This window comes from Sphaerodactylus townsendi, linkage group LG06, assembly GCF_021028975.2.
Source record: "Sphaerodactylus townsendi isolate TG3544 linkage group LG06, MPM_Stown_v2.3, whole genome shotgun sequence".
NCBI classification, from domain to species: Eukaryota; Metazoa; Chordata; class Lepidosauria; order Squamata; family Sphaerodactylidae; genus Sphaerodactylus; species Sphaerodactylus townsendi.
In genome coordinates, this window is record NC_059430.1 from 117,614,393 (window position 1) to 117,636,467 (window position 22,075).

A 22,075-nucleotide genomic window follows, 5' to 3' on the forward strand; every position below is an offset into this window, starting at 1 on the left:
TACCCTGACAATTTAAAATGTCCACGATCAAATTACAATGTAAAAGTGTTACAATAACTCCCCTTTCCAAATATACTGCATGAAAACAACTTTACAAAGTGAAAATACATATAAAACATTAGTAGGAAGGGCTGTTGTGAGGGGACGCCAAATGAAACTGAAGTCTTCAAGCCACTGTCAGAAGATAGCAACAGAAAGAGCCAATGAATCTCCCCAGGAAGTGTTTCAGACTTTGGGCACCATCAGCAAGAAGGCCTTCTACCAGGTGGGGGCACCCAAAGAAAGGTCTCCAAAGATGATTGTAATGTTCAGGCATGTTCTTAAGGGATTAGGTGGTCTTTCAGAATGAAGATCTATTGTCTCTTAAATCCAGGTCAGAAAATGGGAGCGGGATTACAGAGCCAGATGGCATCAGGATTTCACCTAATGAAGTGGTTAAGAGTAGGTGGACTCTAATCTGGAGAACCAACTTCGATTCCCCACATGAGCAGCTGATCTGATGAACTGGATTCATTTTCCCGCTCCTACACATGAACCTGCTGGGCCAGTTTGTTTGTCCAGAACTCTCTCAGCCCCACCTACCTCACATGGTGTCTGTTGTGGGGAGAGGAAGGGAAAGGAGTTTGTAGGCTGCCTTGAGACTCATTACTGTTGAGAAAAGTAGGGTATAAATCCAAACTTCTCCTTTTCTTCTTATATTCCATGTTCTGACCAGGATAGGAAGGCTGCTACATTTTCATTTGTATCTGATGAACTGCGCTTTCGCTCAGAAAAGCTTATATAGCCTTGTAGCTTTTCTTGGTCTTTCAGGTAACGTTGGGCTCTAACTTTGTTCCACTACTCCAGAAACAACTTTACAGTTGCCATTCGGAGGATAAAATAAAGAAGGGCCCCCTCCCCCTGGTATACTGACAATAAAAAGTGGACTAAACAGAGATCATAATTAAGGTTAATGCATTTAGGTTTTATTCCGGAAGATCAGAAAGAAACAGACAGGTCACTCTTGCCCTTAATGTCCCTGCCAAGACTCTGTTCCAACGAAAAGGGGATATATCCCTTCTCCTCCCAGACATTTGTTCCTTCCAATTCTCGGCCAGCCAACACCTACACCCCTACAAGAGCCAGTGCTATAGTTCAGTCCACTCCAGCAGGTTCCAGAGTTAGGGGGTTGCTTCCAACTGGCTCCTGCTCTCAGATCCAGCCGGGGAGTTGCTGCTGCTTCTGCTGCACCATCTTGGCGGCCAAGGTCCAGCGCTCCAGCCACTGCTGGAGAGTGCAGCCAAAGCGCTGTTCGCCGGGGAGCACAAATTGTCCGGGTTGTTCCCACCTGCAAAACAAAGTGCGGGAGTGAGCTGCGAGCGCAGGGATCCTCTCTGCCCCCAAAAGATGTGAACTGGGAATGGCTAAAGTTTCCCTTTCAAACCCACCCCTGATCCTTATGGGTGTTTTTTAATCTCCCCCACCATCTTTTCCTGGTAGACCTAGCAACTGGGGATGCTTTTTAAGCATCCCCAGCCATTGAACCAGGGCTTCCTTGTCACCGAGCACCCGCTGTTTTGGACTTCCAGATAATCCTACTGGTTTGTGGCACTCCTGTGGGCTGCAGGATATTTGGAAGCATGCCCTAGGCTAGGTCACCTCTTTACACAGTGTGTTCAACTGGACCAAAGGTCTGCTTAGTGCAGCGTCCTGTTTCCAGTGGAGGACAGGTAGGTGCTTTCACACTAGGCTCGTGGTGGCGAACCTTTGGCCCTCCAGATGTTATGAACTACACTTCCCATCAGTCCCTGCCAGCATGGCCAATTGGCCATGCTGGCAGGGGCTGATGGGAATTGTAGTCCATAACATCTGGAGTGCCAAAGGTTCGCCACCACTGCACTAGGCATTAGGGCAATAGGCCTCCCCTCACAGCTCAGGAGCTGAGGGACAGTGCCCCAGAAGGTGAAAGCCATCTTCCCTTCTCATGGTGGTGAACAGCGGTGTGGGTTTTCCAAGGAAAATTTAAAAGTGGAAAACTGTCCAGTTCTAAGCAATGATTTAAATCAGCGGTTCTCAACCTGTGGGTCGCGACCCCTTTGGGGGTCGAACGGCCCTTTCACAGGGGTCGCCTAAGACTCTCTGCATCAGTGTTCTCCATCTGTAAAATGGATAAATGTTAGGGTTGGGGGTCACCACAACATGAGGAACTGTATCAAAGGATTCGCAGCATTAGGAAGGTTGAGAACCACTGATTTAAATGATGGTAGCAAAATAAGGCGAATGCGTCACGTACGAGCTTAGACCACGGACTGGCTTTGGGGATTTGTCCGTGATTCATAGCCAACATTTAGCTCACTCAGCACAATTGATTTGCAGTCATCCCCTCCACATTGTGACTTGCCCCGTTGCGGTTTTGATATATCGTGGGTCGGCGTATGAAATTAGATGAGAATTTTGGGGCAATTTTGCAGAAGCCGCAGTTGGCACTGAAAAAGCTTGGAAACTCAGAAATGCATACAATATTTGTATAGTATTGTACAGTATCCACATATTTTATCTTTTAATGCCATAAACATAGTTTCTTTTTTCAAAGTCAAAATAAAAGAAAAATAAAAAATACAGACTTCTTCTAAGTACATCAGAAAGAGCCTACCAGAGTCCATCTAGTCCAGCACTCTGCTACTCGCAGTGGCCCACCAGATGCCTTTGGGAGCTCACATGTAGGATGTGAAAGCAATGGCCTTCTGCTGCTGCTGCTGCTCCCGAGCACCTGGTCTGCTAAGGCATTTGCAATCTGAGATCAAGGAGGATCAAGATTGGCAGCCATAGATTGACTTCTCCTCCATACATCTGTCCAAGCCCCTTTTAAAGCTATCCAGGTCAGTGGCCATCACCACCTCCTGCGGCAGCATATTCCAAACACCAATCACTCGTTGCATGAAGAAATGTTTCCTTCTATTAGTCCTAATTCTTTCCCCCAGCATTTTCAATGTATGTATTCTCTGTACAAAGGGAGGGCCAAATTTTTTTATACAGATTCCCAGATGAAGGGGACACCGTGCTGCTAATCCCCACAATGTGGAAGGAATAACTGTAAACAAGAGGCCACGTCCCCCTGGGGTGGGGGTGGAGATGATTGAAAATTTTCCACAGGGGTGGGTGGGTGGGGAAACCCAAGCATTTGGGCAAAATTTCCACCCCACTTTGCTGGTGCAGAACAGCCCACGTGACTCGCTAGCTTCGTTTCCACGTATGAGCCACATCAATCCACGTGCACTTTACAACCGGATTGGACTATGCTAAATGGGAACACCCACTTGCAAACGATGGCGAAAGCGCACTGGAGCTAGACCGGAAGTGCATTATTGAGCATGTGTAAAAGCAGTCTAGCGATGCGGCCCAAAGTGGGTGGGTCTTACCAGGGTCTTCCGCTTTCCCCGTTGCACTCACCAGGCATCAACCATGGCCTGCATTTCCGGCCAGTTTTCTATGCAACTCTTGCACTGATCCGTCATCCGCAGGACCCGGGGTAGCAGCTTGCGGGCCTGCTCCTGATCATGGGCTTGCAACTCCTGCAGTAATGCTGGGAACGAACACAGGGATTAAGAAAGACCTGGCATGGGAGAGACCTGGATGGTGTTCTCCAACCACCTGGACTTGGATGCGAAAGTCCCCGTTTTGTCCATCGGCTTGGTTTGGGAGTTTTAAGAGCTAGCAGGGGTGTAGCAAGGTTATGCTGCTAAGCACCTGGGAGGGAAAGTACAAAATGTACTCTTCTAAGCTGCAGTTCTTGGTAAACTGGCCTGGGGAGATTGTTCCACTGCTGGGGGGGAAGGGAGGCACCACCGGCCAGGACCTACTCCTGGTAGTTCCCCCTTCTCCCCATAGAAAATGGAGACGCCTTGCCAAAATCTCATCCAGCAGGCAGCCACATACCGGAAAAGGCGATCCAGCCAAGCATGGACAGAGGTGCAACAAAAAAACCCCCCCAAACTCACCCTGCACACTAGGCTCCTGAGTGTTTTCCAGCTGGCGCTGCACACTTCCCATTGTCCTCTGTTTCGAGCCCAGCTGGGTACGCAGGCAGTGGAGTGTTTTCTTCAGTTCCGCCACGTGGGAGAGGAATTGCTCAGGGCCCTGCAGGAGAAGAGAATGGAAAAGGGGCCCAGCTCTCCCAGTAAAAGATGCTCAAGACCTGGGTCAAGACGACACACACCTTGTAGAGGGGGAAGGCAGCGCCATTGCAGACGTTGATAAATGCCCGGTATTCAGCTGGTGCGGTCCGGCTCAGGCGATGGATCGAGAGCTCGTGGGCGGGGATGCGCTGCAACCTGAAAGACGGCGGCAGGAACATCAGGATAGTGGTTAGAGTGTCTGACTCAGGTCCAGGAGGCCCGGATTCAAATCCCCACCCTGCCACTGAACCTCGCTGGGTGATGATGAGCCAGTGACATTAGCGTACACATTTACAGGTGGCAGATTAAAAAACATTGCAAGTATATAACAGATTTTTTAAAAATAGGTACAAAGAACATATATCAGTATGGACACAGACTTGCCCATTGCTACGGTCACGGCAAATCATATTCAGTCACCTTTCTGGATTTGGAGAATTCACAAAAAGTCCTACTTGACTCCTTCTGAACCACGTGGACTAGAAACTTGTTTGTGTGAGCACGGAATTCAGCCACCTTACACTCTCCTTGTAAAGCAGGTGAAATCCTCCTTAGTACTGCATGGTGTAGTGGTTAACAGCAGGTGCACTCTAATCTGGAGAACCAGGTTTGATTCTCCACTTTGCTACTTGAGCTATGGAGGCTTATCTGGTAAACTAGATTAGCTTGTGTGCTCCAACACATGCCACCTTGGGTGATCTTGGGCCAGTCACAGTTCTCTGGAGCTCTCTCAGCCGCACCTGCCTCACAGGGTGGGGGGAAGGGAAAGGAGTTTGTAAGCCCCTTTGAGTCTCCTTACAGGAGAGAAAGGGGGGATATAAATCCAACTCGTATTCTTCTTCACCCGGACCCAGCAGCCAGGAAAGACTCACCCCGCCAGGTCCCGGCGCAGCAAGCAAGGCAGACTGACACCCCAGAACAGCTGGACCTCTCGATCCACCCTGTTGTGCAGGCGCTGGGCCTCTAGTTCCACCTGCTGCTGTTGAGGCAGTAGCTTCTTCTCTATGAAGTCCTGGATCTGTGAAAAGCAGGCGATCAAATCAATATGCCCGGAACGGCAGCAGCTCATACGTTCAGAGGCAGACAGTGGAACAAGTAGTGTCGACTTAAAAAGAAAATGTGAACAAGCTGCACAACGCTGTGTGGGACTTTATTATGGTTAGAACTTTCGTATCCACGTCCCTGCCTTAACATCTCTCCTTCAAAGCGACTGTCCTTGCCTCATGATTATCAATGCCTTTGTTATGTGATGTTATGATGTTGAAATATTGATGTTGTTGTTTTCTATGATGTTAGGTTAGGATTATTGATGCCTCTGTGATATTATGATGTTGAAATGTTGATGCTTCTGTTATTATTATCCTTTGTTGAAAATGTTACACTATTGTAATTTAGAATGTTTTGTTATAAAAGTATGTTTATTATTTCATGCTTATTGATATTATGTTTTTTGATGGTGGTTGTTAATGTGATTATTGGTCATATTATTTGCAGCTGTTGTTCACTGCCCTGAGCCCTTCGGGGGAGGGCGGTATACAAATCTAATCAGTTAATCAATCAACTGCCCGCCTATTAATTCTCCCCTTGCTTTAACTGCTGAAACACCTCAGAACTTGAAAAAAATATCGCAAGCGCTCACAAAGAAAAGCCACAATAATAGGATTACACTGAAGCAAAGCCTGTGCAAACGTGCTGAAGACTGCTGTGGAATCCAGGAGCGGAAATGTTTTTCCCCCCCACAGCAATGTTTTCCTGATGCTTTTGAGGCAGACGGTAGCCATGTTGGTCCACAGCAAAACAGCGAGATTTGAGTCCACAGCCTGACAAGATTTTGGGAGTATGAGCTTGAGAAAGTTAAAACTCTATTGCTATCTGAAAATGGAGGTTTGACCTTTAAAAGCTTCTCCCCACTCCCCCCTTCAATCTTTTTGGTTGCTAAGGTGCTACTGGACTCAAATCCAGTGGCTTCCAGGGTAGGAATCAGATGCCCTTCTGGCCAGACGCTTGCCTGATGAAAGGCGTTTCTCACCTCCGCCTGGTCCTTGCGCAGCTGAGATTTAATGTAGGAGGTGCCTTTGATGAGGGTCCGGATATGTTGCTGCTTCTCGTCCTGTGGGAACAGAAGAAGGGAAGCGGATTCGAGACGCCGATACACATTCAACCTTGCCCGGCCGCCACGCGTGAATGCATTTCTCACAGGTCGGAAGGAAAGCGCGGCACAAAGAGGCATTTTGTACCAGTCCTGAGAACTAACGACCAATGCCACTAAAGGGAACTTTCTCCCTGGCCTTCTGAATGGCTGTTTCCCGAGTTCTCTTGCTTGCAAGCGAGAATCACTGCTGTGAAACCAGAAAGAAACAGTGGGGTGCCTTTCAGCTATGGGCTGCCCAGAGCTACAGTGGAGGTAAATGCAAGCAAGTAGGCTAGGGAATCTGAGGGCTAGTAACCTTGTGGGCTTGGCTTATGATCCTCCTGTTCTTTTGTTACTTTCCCAAGTCCCTGCTCTTCAAAGTAACTTTTTTAAAAAAGGCGATAGTCTGTCTCAGAAAAAGATGCTAGTAGTCTTCTGCAACAGAACTCAACAGGCTGGACTTTCTTTGTTGTAGAATGCTCTGCTGTGGTCCTAGTGCTGTGGTGGCAAACCCTTGGCACTCCAGATGTTATGGACTACAATTCCCATCAGCCCCTGCCAGCATGGCCAATTGGCCATGCTGGCAGGGGGTGATGGGAATTGTAGTCCCTAACATCTGGAGTGCCAAAGGTTCACCAGCTCTGTTCCTCCTCATCTGTTTCAACGCTTGAAAGTAAAAATACATGAACCATAAGTATTTTTGTATCAAAGTACTATGTGTAATAATGCACAAAATAATAGCTTTGGCAAAGGCAGAGCGTAAAATGGATGACAATTCTCATTCTTTTGGGACTATATTCTAATGTGGAAATATTCAATTTTCTCAGTGCTGCACCTCAACAGACCAGGCAAACATCTTTTTCTGAGACAGAGTGTAGGCAGGCGATTGATTCTAGCAGGGTCTATTCTGTGGTGGCACCTAATGGAATATTCTCCCCAGTGACACTTGCTTGACACCTGCATCACCTGCATCTGCGGGCATAGGACAGAGACTATATTCTCCTGTACTTTGGGGCACTGAACCCCCCCCCCCCCAATTTTTTAATTTGATCTGAAATTTAATTTATAAACCGCCCTCCCTCGGAGGGCTCAGGTGGTGTACAACACAATAATAAAAAGCAATACATTAATACAGTAGGACTAGCATAAACCATGGATAAACACCAAAAAATTAGTATAATGAGCCTAATAACAACAGCATTTACAATAAACCCTAACATAGACCAACAGCAATTCAATAATACTTAATACACAGTAATACTAAATATTCCTATCACAGGTCAACAATTCATAACATAACCATCATAACATTTTGTAATAGCATAACACCCAATACGATGCATAACATGATAGCACAACACCAGGGGCCACAACATCCTGACACCTACAACAGCATTAAGCCCTAAGACCTAAATCCTAAACTGTTACAACTAAGTCAAGCCTCATAGATTAGCTAACCTGATAACAGCATCCAATTTAGATGGCGACTTCTACACGAAACTAAACTAAACTGTTGACATCCGTTATTTGTTGGTCTTTATCTAATAGTTGCTCCTTGCTATTTCACCAATTGGCCATGCTGGCAGGGGCTGATGGGAATTGTAGTCCATAACATCTGGAGTGCCAGAGGTTCGCCACCACAGTTCTAAGGAATGGAGAGCTAGTAGGATGGCGTGTTTAGATTTTAGAAGCTCCAAGTTCAAGTCCCCACTCAGCCAGGAATCACGCTTGGTGATTTTTAAGAATGTAGTTTGTTGGCTTAGGGTACCTCTCAGCATCGTTATGAGGTTAAAGGGGGCAGAGGAAGAAGAGAACCACTTAAACTACCCCGAACCCCCTGAAGGAAGTCTGGGACGAAAATGATCTAGCTAGGCTAAAGTTAAACATCTCTAAGTGTTTTTAACAAAAAAGCAGAACATTTAAATATATGTTCTAAACATGGCTAATGAAATCTGCAACACCCCATGGACCCGATTCCATTCCCGTTTACAGGAACCCCACTCCCTGAAGTCCTGGAATACCTTGCCCCACCAAACCCTCAATTTATTTATTTGCTTCATTTAAAGTCTATTGTTCTGGCCAGGACTCTTAAAATAATGTTTCAATGAAATTAAATAAAAAGAGTACACTACGTACAAAGCATTTTCTGCAGGCATGTAAAAATGACATTCCTATTCCATCAGTTTAAAAATGCTCTCTGAAAGAATTCTGTTTGACACATTGCAGTCAAGATGTTTTATGGTCTGAAGGTTGCCCCGAAGATGCTGATAGCTAAGCAAGGAGCCAACAGACAGATGAAGATTTATACCCCACCTTTCTCTCTTGTAAGGAGACTCAAGTTGGCTTACAAGCTCCTTTCCCTTCCTCTCCCCACAACGGACACTTTGTAAGGTAGGTGGGGCTGAGAGAGTTCCAAAGAACTGGGACTAGCTAGCCCAAGATGTGTCAATGAAATCTTGATCGGCACTTCCCGGCTCTTACCACCAGGTGGCGGAACTGTAGGATGCGATGACGCTTGGCTTGTAAGGCCTGCAGCTCTTCGCACCGGGTCCTCACGGTTTCCTCCAACGCCCGACAGCCGTTCAGCAGCCCGTCTCGGTATCCCCGCAATTTCACTGCCCGAAGTTCCAGTTCAAAAACAGCTCTGCATCAAAAGGGGGAGCAAGGGGAGGAAGGAAAGAAGATTCCTGCCAGTGACAGACTTCTTCTCCTTGAGAAAAGGGTTTGTTTATTTAGAGCAGGGGTGTCCAACTCTGGCGCCCCAGATGTTCCTGGACTACGATTCCCATCGGCCCCTGATGATGGGAATCGCAGCCCATGAACATCTGGGGTGCCAGAGTTGGACACCCCTGATTTAGAGAGACAGTGTGGTGTTGTGGTTAGCGCGTCAAACTAGTATTGGAGAGGCCCAGGTTCCAAACCCTGCTCTACCACAGAAGCTCGTGGGTGACCCTGGGATAATCATGTGCTTAGGCTCCAGGGAACCCGCGGCTCATCAGGAGCAGTTCAGGGAACTACAATTCCCATCAGCCCCTACCAGCATGGCCACCTCTGGCCATGCTGACAGAGGCTGATGCTGACAGAGGCTGATGGGAATTGTAGTTCCTGAACATCTGGAGAGCCGCAGGTTCCCTACCCCTGTTCTAGCCTAACCAACCTGAAGAAGAGGAGAGTAACATAAGCCCCTTTCTGTCCCCCACTGGGGCAAAAGACAGGGTATCCATTAAGTCAGTAATTTTTTAACAAAACATAGCCAGTCTTACACATGCAGATCAAGAAATAGAGCTGTACATCTAAAAAGAGCATTAGTTTAGTGGCTGTGAGAAGAGGCAGGATAGGGGAAATGAAATACTAAATAAGGGAGAAAAAGAAGCTAAAGAGGTGATGGACTTGGACTGGCCCCAGGGCTCCTGCAAGAAACTAAGAGCTAAAGGAGCCATACAGGCTATCTAGTCCAACCCCCCTGCTCAACGCTACACCAGACCCAGAACAGCCGCTCCAACCTGTATTTGCATTCCTGTGGGACTGCACTCAGAGAGTTTAAATGGGAAACAATTCTATATAATGGGTGTGCTAATTTAGTGCCTTTAGGAAGCAATGGAGTGGAAAAAAAGACGCATTATTTGTGCAAACATATTAGTTTAGCAGTGGCTGTCAGGAGAAGAGGCAGGAGAAGGGGAAATGAAGCCAGCTAACAGAAGGGAGAAAAAGAAGCTAAAGAAAGGGGTGAGGACTTGGACTGGCTCCAGGGTTTCCCAGGCAAGAAACTAAGAGCTGGAAGGAGCCATACAGGCCATCTAGTCCAACCCCCTGCTCAACGCGCGATCAGACCAGAACAGTCGTTCCAAACCTGTGGCTTGTGTATTCTCAGGGATCGCACCAGAGAGTTTGGGGTCATGGGAAACAATTTACATAATGGGTGTGCTAATTTGGGGGTACAGTTTTAGGGAAAGGGGTACGTGAGTGGAAAAAGATTGGGAATCACCGTCCTAGAGCATCCCAGCCAAATGTCTGTCCAACAGCTGCTGAAAGACTGCCAGTAAGGGGGAGCTCACCACTCTCCTAGGCAGCTGATTCCAACCGTTGCTCAACTCTTACTGTAAAAACATTTCTGTCAATATCCAGTTGGAACGTTTCTCCCTGTAATTTATACCCATCATTGCCAATCCTATCCTCTTCTGCCAACAGGAGCAGTTTCCTGCCCTTCAAGTACTTCAAGACAGCAATCGCGCCTCCCCTCAGTCTCCTCTTCCTCTTCACGCCTCCCCTCAGGCTCAGATGGAACATTCTCAAGCCTCCTTAGGGCCGCTTCTGCACGGTCATGACGACGTGTACCTGGGCCTGCCAAAAAAGGCGCTTTGTACACTGTCAGAGCTACCCCAGCCAAGAGGGCCACAAGCTGCAACGCAGAGCAGGCTGGGCGACCTGACGCTTCTTCTTCCTCCCCAGGCATGGCAGCCAAGCCAGCTTCTAAAACAAATAAACCCTTTAAAGGGTTGTTGTTAGAAGACGCTTTCTCCTCGCCTGCAGCTCGCCAGCCAAAGCTGGCGTCAGAGAGTCTCGGCTTCACAGGCTGTCCTCCCTGCACAGGCAGCCTGAGGCAGGGCAGTATGGGCTGCCACGCCTCAAGCAGGCTTAACGCAGGAGGACACCGTAAGTGGGGCAGGGGAGGGCGGCAGAGGCGGCTCCACAAGCGGAGCTGCCTCGCGCTTCTGCCGGGCTTCCTCCCTAAAGTTGCTCCTGCTCTCGCGACGCTATTCAGTGCGTAGCAGCGCTCCCGCCCCTCACGCTTCGGCAGAACTCCTGCCGGCGCATGGGGCCTGAGGGGCCGCGTGGCAAAAAAAAAAAAAAAAAAAGTATGAAACGGCCTTAGCCTTTCCTCGTAGGCCTTGGACTCCAGGCCCTTGATCATCCCTGTCACCCTTCTCTGAAGACGCTCCATTCTGTCCACATCCTTTTTGAAGGGAAGCCTCCGGAACTGTACACAATATTCAAGATGAGGCTTGAACAAGGCAGTGTACGGTGGGACTGTGACATTTTGTGATTTTGATTTTATGTCTTGGTTAATACACCCCAAGATCGTATTAGGGTTTTTTTTGTCGCTGCATCCAATGACTGCTCATATTTAACTTACTGCCCACCTGTACCCCCAAGATCTTGTTCACACACACTGCTACTTGGTAGCGTCTCATCCAGTATGTGTGTTCCTCCTTTTTGTTACCCAGGTGTAGAACGCAGAACTTAATCTGAATCGTGGACCCAGGGACAATGTCTCCCTGTTTCCAGAGGACACCACCCGTGCACAGAACAGAGGTCTGGAAAGCACTGACTTAACCAAGATGTTGCCCAACAAACTTTAAGGCAAGGGTGTCCAACTCTGGCGCTTCAAATGTTCATGGACTACAATTCCCATCATCCCCCTGCTGGCATGGCCATGTCAGCAGGGGCTGATGGGAATTGTTGTCCAACATCTGAAGCACCAGAGTTGGACACTCCTGCTTCAAGGGCCTTGGAACACTGTCTCTGGCAGGAACACAATAGCAGGTCTCTTCTCACCTGGCCAGAATGGAGACCTCTGAGCCATCGGACAGCAGACGGTGCATCTCCTGGACGACGGCTTCGAGCTGTGCCTTGAACTGCTTCTCTTTGGCCTGCAGGAGGAACTGCTGCACACAAAGCATCTCACACTCGCTCCAGCCTTCCTGCCGTCAGAGAGGGATGAAAGGAAGACTGAGCCTGCAGGAGAGCTGCATCTGGGGCCACCACCAAGAAGAGCTGAACAAGCGCATGCCAGCTGGACTCTTGACCCCTCTGCTTGGCAATGGCCAACCCCTCACCTGTATGAGTCCATGGACAGAGGGCAAGTCCTCCACCGCATCTGAGACATCTTCCAGGTGGACACTGGCGTAGCGGAACCTGGACATGGGGAAAACAGGCAGATCTGAAGACCATAGAGAGGGCCCACGATAATTGTGCTGCCATTGATGGGAAGGGGTAGGAACACGTCCTCCCTCCACCCTGGGGTGGAACCCACTTGAGTGCCTCCACGTCGCGAGGGATGTCGATGCCGTCTGTGAGTTCCTGCAACTGGAGGGTGTTCTGAAGAGCCAGGTGTTCCAGGGCTGAGAGGATGTGAGCAGGCGGGTGGGAACCGGTGACTCTCTGTGGGAAGGAGATAATGATTCATTGGATATGGCGGGGCTCTTCAATGGGGACCCCATGGGTACCACTAAGTAGCTTTAGAACAGTGGTTTTCAACCTGTGGGTCGCGACCCCTTTGGGGGTCGAACGACCCTTTCACAGGGGTCGCCTAAGACTCTCTGCATCAGTGTTCTCCATCTGTAAAATGGATAAATGTTAGGGTTGGGGGCAGAGGTGGGATTCAGGGGGTTCTGAAGGTTCCGTAGAACCTGTTGTTAAAATTTAAAATATCACTTTTTTAATACTTCAAATATTTTTCATTAAGTATTAATATTTTTAATACTTAAAATAAAAAACTGATATTAAAATTTTTTAAAAATACTTTTTAACAGTCATTATTTGAATCCCACCACCATCGGAACCTGTTGTTAAAATGTTTGAATCCCACCACTGGGGGGGTCACCACAACATGAGGAACTGTCTTAAAGGGCAGCGGCATTAGGAAGGCTGAGGACCACTGCTTTAGAAAGTGAAAGGGCCAAGCAAGGCCCTTTGCCCAGCAAGGCTTCTGATTGGCTGTGCAGATTTTTTATTTTTAAAAAATGCTGCTGTGGCAACCGCTGCCACGACAGCACAAGGATCTTCACTGAATGACTGAAGATATGCTGTGGCAGCCATTTTGTGTCGGGCTCCATTTCCTGAGGCAACCGCTTTGTGGCTGAGCTCTCTGTGGTGTATCAGAAACCGAAAGGTGCCTACAAGCTCAAAAAAGCTGGGAACCCCTGCAATACGGTCCGGAGGAAAATAAAAGAGAGCCCTGCTCCCCGCTGGCCCTTACCTCCACGTTGCCCAGCCAGCTTTGATAGGACATGCTCAGTTGCTCTTCACTCATCCCGCTGCTGAGAGACACAGAGGGAAAGGGTTTTCAGAACCACCGCAAATAAGGCCAGACAGCCCAGGGCCCTTCAGAGACACGGGGGGAGGCCTTACGGGATGTTCCCGGACACACTCTGTTCAAAGAGGGTCTTCAGAAAGAGAAACCGCAAGTTGCAGGCTTCCTGCACGTCACGCTGGAGAGAAAGACAAAAAACGGAACATGGGCAAGGCAGAAGTTTTTTTACATTTCCTACTTTCCCATCACTCCATCTGTACTGAGTTGTCTGAAGAGGAAATCCCTCCCAGCTTGAGCAGCCACCATGGGACCCTGGCTCACTGCTGAGGATTCTGGGATATGTTCTCTGGTGTTCATGCAAGGCTCTGGCCAGGAAACTTGACTGCACCCCCCCCCCCCCCCCCGGGCAATACTTTGAAGATCCATACTGCGGGAGGGAGCCTACGGACAGCATCTTTGTCAGAGCAACCTAACTATAGCATTCGGCACCCCCAACCTTGCAACACTCAGCTATCCTCTGTTTCACACAAAGATGTTAGTAGGTTGTATTTTCCTCCTCCACAAAACAAAGCAGGCCGGACCTCCTTTGTGGTAGAATGCTCCGCTGGGATCCTAGTGCCTACCTAGCCCTGATCGCCGCATCCATTTGAAAGTAAAAATACATTTTGGCCCAAATGCTCTTGCATCACAAAAGGGTTTTGACAAAGGCAGTGGTCAAAAATTAATGATAATTCTCGTATTTGTTTGGGACTATATTATAATGTGGAAGTGTACAATCTTCTCAACAGCTGCACCTCAACTGACCGAACTAACATCCCTGCCAGTTGAATGTCTGACTCCAAGGAAAGGCACCGCTGCTTACTAGAGCAATGTTTTCCTATGGCAACCAAGCACAGATTATCATATTCACTGAGAGCTCGTACCAGAACTTTGGGCTCCAAACTGGGGAATCCTGCTTCAAGGGCTCTTCTGCCGCCAAACACCACCGGTCTCTTGGCTTTCCTGTGAAGACAGAAAAGTGCCAGGGCTTCATCGACAGTGATGGCGAACCTTTGGCACTCCAGGTGTTATGGACTACAATTCCCATCAGCCCCTACAATTGGCCATGCAGGCAGGGGCTGATGGGAATTGTAGTCCATGACATCTGGAGTGCCAAAGGTTCGCCACCACGGGGGTAGGAGGTGGGTCACCCGGTTCTGGCGCCAATCTGGACCACTCAGTGCTTAGCCAAGATCACGCTACAGGTGGTTGATGACCTGCAAGAGGCAACTTCTCTTCCACTATCAAACATGCATAGCAAAAACAACAGGAGGGATGCTTCTCAGGCCCTGTCATTTAAGAGCCAGGCTGGCGGATCAGAGCAGTGGTCCAGGGCACACTAAGGCATCCTCTCAATGTTGCCTCCTAGCCCTGCTTGGCAGAAACACACTGCCTCTGAATATGGAGCTTCCCCTCAGCTGCCACAAAGAATAATCATTAGGAATTTTCTCGTCTGTGAATCTCTCACCCCTTCTTTCCAAGCCACCCGTTTCTTTACATTTGATTCATAAAACAATGTTCCCCAAGCAGGCTTAGAGTGTCGTACAACATCAATGTTACGCTAAAATCCAATAAAATTCCTATTCAACAATGCGACCGCACCAGTACATCCAACTGAGGGAGGGTAATTAAAATATAGGCTATATTCCCATCGAATGCTTTCATACTAGTCCAGGAAGAAAGGAGAGGACAAGAGAAAAGTGAAGGAGAGGAGAGGAGGCCAAACAGATGGGATTCCACCAATGTCCTGAACCATAAGACCAGAGGTGGGATCCAGCAGGTTCTCACCAGTTCCCGAGAGCGGGTTACTAATTATTTGTGTGTGCCGAGAGGGGGTTACTAATTGGGTCCGCTTTTCCATCTCCACGACTCCCCGAGAGGCCTACTGCTCCTTTGGAAACGCGAAGGTTCCATATAGCACCACCATGTACTCAATCATGTAACTCCCTGGAACTAGGTTAATCCCTTTCTAGGTAAATTGCAATTCATTGATTCTCAGCCTTTCGTACCTTTTATCTACGCAGTCTCTATCAAAGAACCTGTGTGTTTCACCATTGCTGTGTTCAGATTTGTGAGTTGGGGCATTTTCTATAATGTGATGATGATTTAGAAATGACCTGGTGCAAAAAAATTGGGGGGGGGGGTCGTGGTGGGGTGGCTGCCCATGGGGGGGCATCCAACTCAGGTTTTGCCCAGGGCTCAGGTTTGCCCAGGTACGCCTCTGCCCCCTTTGCTGAGGGGAGGCTGACAAGGGAACCTGTTACTAAAATTTTTGGATCCCACCACTGCATAAGACTGATGGAACACTCCCGCAGGGCCTTGGTCTCATTCAACAGTGTTCCACCAGGCTAAGGCAAAGCCCGAAAAGGCTCTGGCTCTGGATGAGGACAGCCGGACAGTTTTCAAGCCAAGGATCACCAGTAAATTGCTGTTTGCTGAGTGTAAAGTTCTCTGGGCAGTTCATTTGGAGAGGCGAATATGTTCGCGGCCAATGCCCTGTCCCAGGCGTTACATTCGACTACCTGCAAACATCACTCTCATCGACTGGGAATCAATGAATCTGAGGATAAAGATCATATACCTCTCCATCTCCTGCAGCTGTTCCAGGCGCCCCTCGACTTGCACCACCTGTGTCTTCAACTGCTGACGCTCCGCTGTGACCCGAGCCGAGTAGGCCTTCAGCAACAACGTCCGGCGTTTGGTGTCATGGATCTTCTCCTGAGCTACCTCCACAGCGATCTCTGGGGGACCAGAAGGAGACGGCACTGTTCCAATGGTTCTGTCTGCGTTTTACCCACACGTGTCAACCACCACACAGGGGACAAACGTGCACCATTGTAAGTCAAGTATAATCAACAGTTTGGGACCTCCAGTGACCAGTACAATAGAGTCTGGACTACAGAAATCAGAAGACACAAAAATCTCAAACAGAGATGAAACAAAGTGGTATAGAACCACCTAGCCCAGTGGTGGCGAACCTATGGCATGGGTGCCAGAGGTGGCACTCAGAGCCCTCTCTGTGGGCACGCGCAAACAGAGTATCCCACACATCTAGGCTGCCTGGGCCGCTGGGCTCAATTATTAGCATTAAACCTAAGACCTAGTTTTGGGGAAGCAGTGTAGGTAACCCTGTTAAGCACTGTTAAACCCCACTGATTTTCATGCGAAGAACTAAAGCGTGATCCTTTACCTGGGAGTAAGCTCGGTTGCTGGCAACAGGGCTTGCTTCTGAGTAAACCCTCCTAAGGTCGTGATTCACCCATTGGAAGAGTTGCACAGCCAGCTTCCCAAAGCAGCCACCGCATCACCACTCAAGCTAACTCCCCGAAAATAATAATTTTACTCTTGAGACAAATCCATTTTCCTAAACGAAAACCTCAGTATTCAGGTTAAATTGCCGTGTTGGCATTTCGCAGTAAACAAGTGGGTTTTGGGTTGCAATTTGGGCACTCGGTCTCGAAAAGGTTCGTTATCACTGACCTAGCCTGAAACACAGTTCCAGTGACAGTAGGGTAGGTTACAGCCCGTCCCTTTACCAAGGTGACTTTCTGACCATTTCATTACAGCACAGACCCATTTAACCCATGCAAAAATCTGTCTTGAGTAATTCTTTTTTGCATAGTTTGCAGAAAGCCAGGAGAAGTGGGAGCCTTCCTAACCTTGCCAGGAAAGTGACCTCTTGCCGTTTCGGGAATCCCACTGGCAAGCCTCCAAACCAGAAGGCAATTTTACCGTGGCTTCAGGACATCTTTCATTTCTCACGTGCTTCTGAGGGCTCCCCCTCCTCTGGCACTTTCCCCTTCCCCCATTTTAAAATGACTCTGATTACTCCCAGAAATTACTAAAATTACTCCTACAAAGTTTGTTCTTCTTGTAGTATGTAAAGGCCTTTAACCGCTAAGCCAGGGGTGGCCAACCTATGGCACTCCAGATGTTTATGGACTGCAATTCCCATCAGCCCCTGCCAGCATAATGTCAGGAGGCCTGTTATAAAGGGGATTTTGCGTTTGCTGCTTTCTGGATGCTGAGGGTGGAGGAATGGGTTAATTGCATCTCTAACTGACTTTCCTCTGTCTTCTGTATGATGTTATACTTTACCAGGTGCTGCCCAAGGTCAGTGCCTGGTTGTCTTCACCGTTATCTCATTTGCAGTTCTTTTTGGGCGTGCATTCCCACGATGGGGGGGTGGGGTGGGGGTGTGCAGTCTGCTTTAACTATTGGGTTTTGCGCGGGCAAACCTTAGTTCTGGCATTGACCAGAGAAGATCTCAATACTCAATAAACTACTGTTCTTTTACATGAGTTTGTTTCAGTTTTTCGGATTCTGACACATGGCCATGCTGGCAGGGACTGATGGGAATTGTAGTCCATGAACATCTGGAGTGCCATAGGTTGGCCACCCCTGCACTAAGCAGTAGCTGGACGGGGAAGCGGAGACCTAAGACCATCCTTAGCACGAGACCCAAACTGTATTTCATAAGAGCGTCAGGTGTGGGAACGATGAGACTCAAACTCATTTAAGACCAGCGTGATATAGAATCCTCCTCCTTCCCCCCCCCCCGCTCTTAATTTTATCAAAGCAAACAGGGCAGAGCCAAAGATGTGACACATCTTAGGTCTGGCAGAGACCTGCTTGCTGGTCTTAATCTGTTAGCTGAAGACTTCCCCTTCCTGGGAGTGGGAATACCAACCCAGGGGCCCTTCAGTCTGCCCTCCGTGCCACCCCTGAGGCCTTCCCTGCTCCGGCGGTGTCACCTTGTCACTCACCATCAGCTGCGAGTTGGCGCTGGGCTGACTCAATCTGCAGGTCTATCTGCTCCAGTTCTCCCCGCAGGCGGGCAATGCCTTGAGCCAGCTGCTTACGGCGCTCCTTCTCTGAATCCGAGCCACTGGATTTGCTCTGAGGAGAAACAGGAGGGGGAGGGGGGCGTCCGCAGGGCGGAACTCAGTCAAAGCCTTCCATGACTCAGGGAAGCCTTCGATCTACCGAGGCCTCCCTTGGAATTGTCTACCTCTGTGCCCACTGACCTGCCCAGAGTGAATCTGCTCTTTGAGTCTAAGAATCACTGCCGTGCCCCCCCAAGAAGATTAGCAAACACCCCATTCACCCAGTGCTCTGTTGCTTACCTCAGTCTTGTCCATTTGCTGATACCTAAGTCAGAAAAGATCCAGTCAAGGTAACAAAACCTTAAGAGCAGCAGTGGCATAAGAGGTTAAGAGCTCGTGTATCTAATCTGGAGGAACCGGGTTTGATTCCCAGCTCTGCCACCTGAGCTGTGGAGGCTTATCTGGGGAATTCAGATTAGCCTGTACACTCCCACACACGCCAGCTGGGTGCCCTTGGGCTAATCACAGCTTCTCGGAGCTCTTTCAGCCCCACCTACCTCACAGGGTGTTTGTTGTGAGGGAGCAAGGGCAAGGAGATTGTAAGCCCCTTTGAGTCTCCTGCAGGAGAGAAAGGGGGGATATAAATCCAAACTCTTCTTCTTCTTCTTAATGGTAAACCACCCCGCTAACATGTTCTGCCTAGTAAATTTTGTGATGCGACATCACCCCGTGGGTCGGTAACGACTTGACGCTTGCACAGGGGACTATTTTTAACGCAACTCATGCCATCTCTACGGTAACACTTTCCCGGGCAAAGGAGAAAGCGTCACTGGAGGAACGGCTGCCTGCCGTGCGATGGCTGACACCGACGAGGGGGAGCAGACTTAGCAGGACGCTTTCCGAGAGAGAGAAAAAAGAAAAGGATACCACAGCAGGTTCCCCCGGATCTTCTTCACAGTCCTACAACAGAAAACAACAAAATATATTACATCCAGACAGAGCAGCTGGAAATGTGAAGTGGTGGGTGTGGGGGAAGCAACAGAACACCAGAGGCTAACTGGTGTCACAAGAAACTGCATGCTGCTTGGCAGACCCAAAAGCCCCTTTCATGACAGCGAGCCGAAGAAGAAAAGCATATCATTTCTCGCAAAAGAGGTCATCAGGTTACTATTTTTAAAAAACGGACCAGGCCCTTCTCCATTTAAATATGAGCCTGGCATGCACAATTAAGCAGGGAGAGATTGCAACAATCGAGGGTAAAGGACCCGAGGAGCTGCAGTGGCATAGTGGTTAAGAGCAGGTGCACTCTAATCTGGAGGAACCGGGTTTGAATCCCCGCACTGTTGCCTGAGCTGTGGCAGCTTATCTGGGGAATTCAGATTAGTCTGTACATTCCAACAAACGCCAGCTGGGTGACCTTGGACTAGTCACAGTTCTTCTAAGCCAGTGGTGGCGAATCTTTGGCACTCCATATGTTATGGACTACAACTCCCATCAGCGCCTGCCAGCATGGCCAATTCGCCACCACGGTTCTAAGCTCTCTCAGTCCCACCTACCTCACAGGGTGCTTGTTGTGAGGGGGGAAGGGTAAGTAGTTTGTAAGCCCCTTTGTGTCTCCTATAAGAGAGAAAGGGGGGATATAAATCCAACTCTTCTTCTTTAGAAGTGGGTGGGTGATTCAAGTTCCCTACAGGCTGTACCTTCTTCCATGCTGGTGCCCATCCTTTCAGTAGGATGCTGATGGGTAACATCTCCATTAGCATGCCAGTGCGGTGTAGTGGTTAAGAGCAGGTGCACTCTAAACTGGGGAACCGGGTTTGATTCCCCGCTCTGCCACTTGAGCTGTGGAGGCTTATCTGGTGAACTAGATTAGCCTGTGCACACCCAACACACGCCAGCTGGGTAACCTTGGGCTAATCACAATCCTTCAGCTCTCTCAGCCTCACTTACTTCACAGGGTGTTTGTTGTGAGGGGGGAAGGGAAAGGAGATTGTAAGCTCCTTTGAGTCTTCTTACAGGAGAGAAAGGGGAGATATAAATCCAAACTCTTCTTCCTCTTCTAAAATTGCTTTGTTCAGCTATAGGGCCCTGCTTAAAGGAGCTGCTTGGACATGCAACAATGGACAGGTGAGATTTCTTGCATGGCAGCATCCCAAATGAAATCTGGCCTAAATTGCAGCCAGGAGTTGCCAAAAATCCAGCTGATCCGAATCCAACTCCCTCCATCTGTATCTTACCTCTGGTGGCGAACGTGGCGGATAACATAGTTCCAGATCTCGGCACACTGGCCGGAGCACATCCTAAGGAAAGGGAGCAAGAAAGAGAGAATAAAGGCAAGGAAAGATTAATCCATGTGGATTCCCATTGCCATAAATTTATTGTTTTCATATTCCTACAATGGAAAACACAATGAAAATCTTCAAAGCAAATGCTTGGTCACTGTACAGTAATGTTGTTATGGTGCATGGTAGAAGGAAAACTTTCCTGGGGGGGGGGGAATCCCAATGCTCCCCCCTCTCAAGTGTGTCTCATTAAGTAGCTCACAACTTATGGAAACCCTATGATTTATTATCATACTGTTAACAGACTTATTCAGGTCTTCCAGGTACTGTATAAATTCAAACTCTTCTTCTTCCGTTATAGAATCAATCCATCTCATGTTGGGTCTTCCTCTTTCCCTGCTGCCTTCAATTTTTCCTAGCATTATTGCCTTTTCCAGTGAGTCTTGTCATCTCATAATGTGACCAAATACAGTGGCCTCTGTTTAGCCATTTTATCTTATCGGTAGAACAGGGGCTTGATTTAATCCAGAACTGTCTTATTTGGCTTTTCGGAGGTCCAAGGATCTGCAAAACTCTCCTCCGAATAATAATAGCACATAGTAAGAATCTACACGCGTTAGATGTAGGGATTTGGGTTTTCAATTATTTTAGGCAGAGTTTTTTTAATACCTCAATACCTCCTTGTTCAAATCCCTATTTAAAATGACTGAAAATATGGATCTTTGCTCATTTCTCAACTTATGAGAGAAAAAGATCCCCTCCTCCCCTCAAAAAAACGTATGACTTGAAATGGGAAAAAAAAAAGTTTAAGGTTAAAAGTAGTTGTTTCCAAGGTGCCCCAAGACTCCTTGAAGAAAGAAAGGCCCGCTGCAACAAGGCAAGCGACAGAAGCACTGAGACCCACCCCCAGCCTGGGAGAGAAAAAGCAGCCGAGAGACACTCTGTACATGTTCAGAGGCGCTCTCGCCAGCCAATCCCCATAGCCTGGGGGAGGAGGAAGCCACCCCAGTCTCACCCACCGGCGAGCGGCGCTCTCGGAGGGGACCTTGCCCGGCGGGAGCTTCATCTCCTCGGCCGCCCAGCGTCTCAGCTCCTGCGCCAACAACGGCCCGCTCCGCTCCATGGTGGCCCAGACGGCGTTTCTAACGGTGCCCGCGAAACTTCAACTCCGGCGCCTCCCCGGCCTGGCTCCGCCCACTCGAGCCCCGCCCCTTTCTCGAGGCATGCCGGGAGTTCCGCGGCGGCGGCCTCGAGGCGCCGAACGGCCTCTTGGGATTTGTAGTTTTTGGGGGGGGAGCGGGGGCCGGTGTCTTGAGAATCGAAAAGCCCCGAAAACTTGCAAACGGGAGCGCTGTGACCTGTGAAATATTAGCATGGGTTTATTGTAGCTCCAGCTTCCATAAAGGGGAATGAAAGCTTGTTTAAGGTGCCAGCTACAACTAGCCACCCCACCTGGGTGGTAGCGCTGCCAGCCCCCAGGTCGGGTCTCGAGACCTCATCTTCATAAATACCTTCATAGGTACCTTCATAGAGCTGATCTTCATAGATCCCTCATTCATTCATTCATTCATTCATTCATTCATTCATTCATTCATTCATTCATTCAAAAT

At 48.7% G+C, this 22,075-nt stretch overlaps 1 protein-coding gene across 1 annotated transcript; it reads right to left on the reverse strand.

Annotated features, from left to right (window-relative positions):
- Window positions 1–943: 943 nt before the first annotated feature.
- HAUS5 (HAUS augmin like complex subunit 5) lies at window positions 944–21,653 on the reverse strand. The gene is made up of 19 exons (XM_048499979.1): window positions 21,485–21,653; window positions 20,421–20,483; window positions 19,111–19,143; window positions 18,484–18,508; window positions 18,124–18,256; window positions 15,939–16,098; window positions 14,242–14,320; window positions 13,417–13,496; window positions 13,265–13,325; window positions 12,320–12,447; window positions 12,123–12,201; window positions 11,842–11,987; window positions 8,767–8,929; window positions 6,184–6,264; window positions 5,027–5,172; window positions 4,196–4,310; window positions 3,978–4,116; window positions 3,430–3,562; window positions 944–1,327 (listed from the first exon to the last, which is right to left on the reverse strand). Exons 1-19 carry the CDS (start codon window positions 21,586–21,588, stop codon window positions 1,192–1,194), a joined length of 2,004 nt encoding a protein of 667 aa, XP_048355936.1. The 5' UTR covers window positions 21,589–21,653; the 3' UTR covers window positions 944–1,191.
- Between the last annotated feature and the right edge of the window lie 422 nt (window positions 21,654–22,075).